This window comes from Protopterus annectens, chromosome 7.part0 (assembly GCF_019279795.1).
Source record: "Protopterus annectens isolate FY-2018-M chromosome 7.part0, PAN1.0, whole genome shotgun sequence".
In the NCBI taxonomy this organism is placed as follows: Eukaryota; Metazoa; Chordata; order Ceratodontiformes; family Protopteridae; genus Protopterus; species Protopterus annectens.
Window position 1 is genome coordinate 447,422,368 of NC_056739.1, and position 2,077 is coordinate 447,424,444.

Sequence of the window (2,077 nt, forward strand, 5' to 3'; positions counted from 1 at the left end):
AATACAAACTTTTCATCCTTTGCTGCAGCGAACATCACTTGCTTTTGCACAGCAATACCTCACAATAAGGCTCATGACCTATGGAAAGAGGATCCCCAAGTGCAGACAGCTTAGAGCGCCCAGAGGCTGTACCTGTCAGTCACATTGCTCCGGTATGTAAACTTAATACCACAACTATCTCTGTGCATGAAACAATTGCACCATAAAATCGTCTATAGAAAAACAAACGGCAAACAAACAAAAGGAACAACCGTCAGAGCAAGTTGTAACGAAAATCCAGAGCGCTTGTTAATGCCAGCAGGGAATTATAGACCTTGTAATCAAAAGATACAGCAGATAAAGTTCCATTCAAGTGTACTACGAGCTGGGATGAGCACTTTTATTTTACATTATTCATAAAATGTCAAGATGAATAGAAAAATGTATTGCATTTTTAAAAAGCCCAGTTTGCTGTTGGTGCTGAGCTTGACATGCACGGCCCTACTTCTCCACCACTTTGTTTGCATCCCAGAGTGTTTTTCGGTCCACCCCTCATCGCTACTAGCTAAGACGGGAAAGACAAAACAAAAGACAAATATTTTTATTTTTGCGACCTGGAGGTCGGGCTCGTCTTTTTTCGGTGAAATGTTTAACCAGAACCCTGAAGTGTTCTATCTCTACGAACCTTTGTGGCACATCTGGAATTCCCTGTACAAGCAGGACGGGGCTCTCCTTCAAGGAGCTGCAAGGGACATGCTTCGGTCATTGTACAAGTGTGACTTTTCTGTGTTCCAACTTTACATGAAAGGGAAACTTAGTAGTAGAAACCTTTTCAGGTTTGAGGCCAACAAGGTGATCTGTTCACTTCCCCTGTGTCCTGCTCACAGACGGGAGAACCTTGAACTCGTTCGTGAAGAGATCTGCAAACTTTTATGTCCAGCACAAAGCCTTGAGACTCTGGAAAACATGTGCAAAAAACACAACACGATGGTGATCAAAGGGATCCGCTTGTTCGATCTAGAGGTGTTGCTCCCCTTGATGGAAGACCCAGACATCAGTCTTAAAGTGATCCATCTAGTCCGAGATCCCAGAGCAGTAGCAAATTCTCGGTTATACTCAGAGGAAGAGCTGCGTGGTGCTAATCAGCAAATTCTAGAGCGATGCATCACAGACCCCCCTCCCCAGCACAAGGCAAAAGACAGCTCCAAGACTAACTCTAGCCGTGTTACTTTAGAAGTGATGGGGGTCCTCTGCGCTCACCTCAAAGAGAGTTTGCAGAAATCTCATCTCGCAATTAAACTTGGAAACTACAGAGTGATACGCTACGAAGACCTCATCTTAGAACCATCTAGAAAGCTGCGAGACATTTACAGCTTTGCCAGGCTCAGTGTAACAAAAGAGATGGAGCGATTCGTGTTGAGTTTGTCCCAAGTAAGTGTGGAGCGTGGGGGTCCCCCCTTTAGAGTCACCCCGCGCAATGGCACTGTGGTAATGAGCACATGGAGAAGACGTCTGACATTCACAGAAGTGTGGCACGTTCAGAGATTGTGCAGACCTGCCATGGATTTTCTGGGGTACAAGCAAGTCAAGAACTATTCACATCTCTTAGATGAACGAGATTTACTGCTGGATAAACAAGCTATTCAGACATAGAATATCAGTGTAAAAACATGTTACTGGTATTTGCACTTTTACATACGTATGTCTATTAGTGGAATGCTCATACCCGAAAACGGGTATCATTGAATGAAAAAAGTTGGCTCCTATATTTCAAGGACCGCATAAGCATAGCATAAATTAACAGACGTGCAAAAATGTTGGACTTTCTAGTTAGTGTAAAGGTGATTTAAACGGAATGGAAATATGGACTTGGAAAAAGGTAATTTTTCTTGGGGGGTCAGTAGCTCTTGGGTAAGGTTACTACCTGTCTCACTTTGCGAGGGACAGTCCCTCTTTGGGCAGTTGTGCCCTGCGAAAAAATAAAAAAATGGAAAATGTCCTGAGATTTTAGGACAAAAATATTTCCTTGCGTAAAACAGTTATTTTTTATCTAAAACACCTAAATGTTATATGAAATAGCAAAAGCAACTCAAATGCT

General features: G+C 42.9%; 1 protein-coding gene across 1 annotated transcript; it reads left to right on the forward strand.

Annotated features, from left to right (window-relative positions):
• Positions 1–420: 420 nt before the first annotated feature.
• On the forward strand, positions 421–1,829 carry LOC122805977 (carbohydrate sulfotransferase 2-like). The gene has a single exon (XM_044076215.1). It carries the CDS (start codon positions 421–423, stop codon positions 1,630–1,632), a length of 1,212 nt encoding a protein of 403 aa, XP_043932150.1. The 3' UTR covers positions 1,633–1,829.
• The last annotated feature ends 248 nt before the right edge of the window (positions 1,830–2,077 follow it).

What these genes read in the sequence shown, in the direction of transcription:
- LOC122805977 (XM_044076215.1), top strand. Translation starts at nt 421, where the DNA reads ATGTATTGCATTTTTAAAAAGCCCAGTTTGCTGTTGGTGCTGAGCTTG.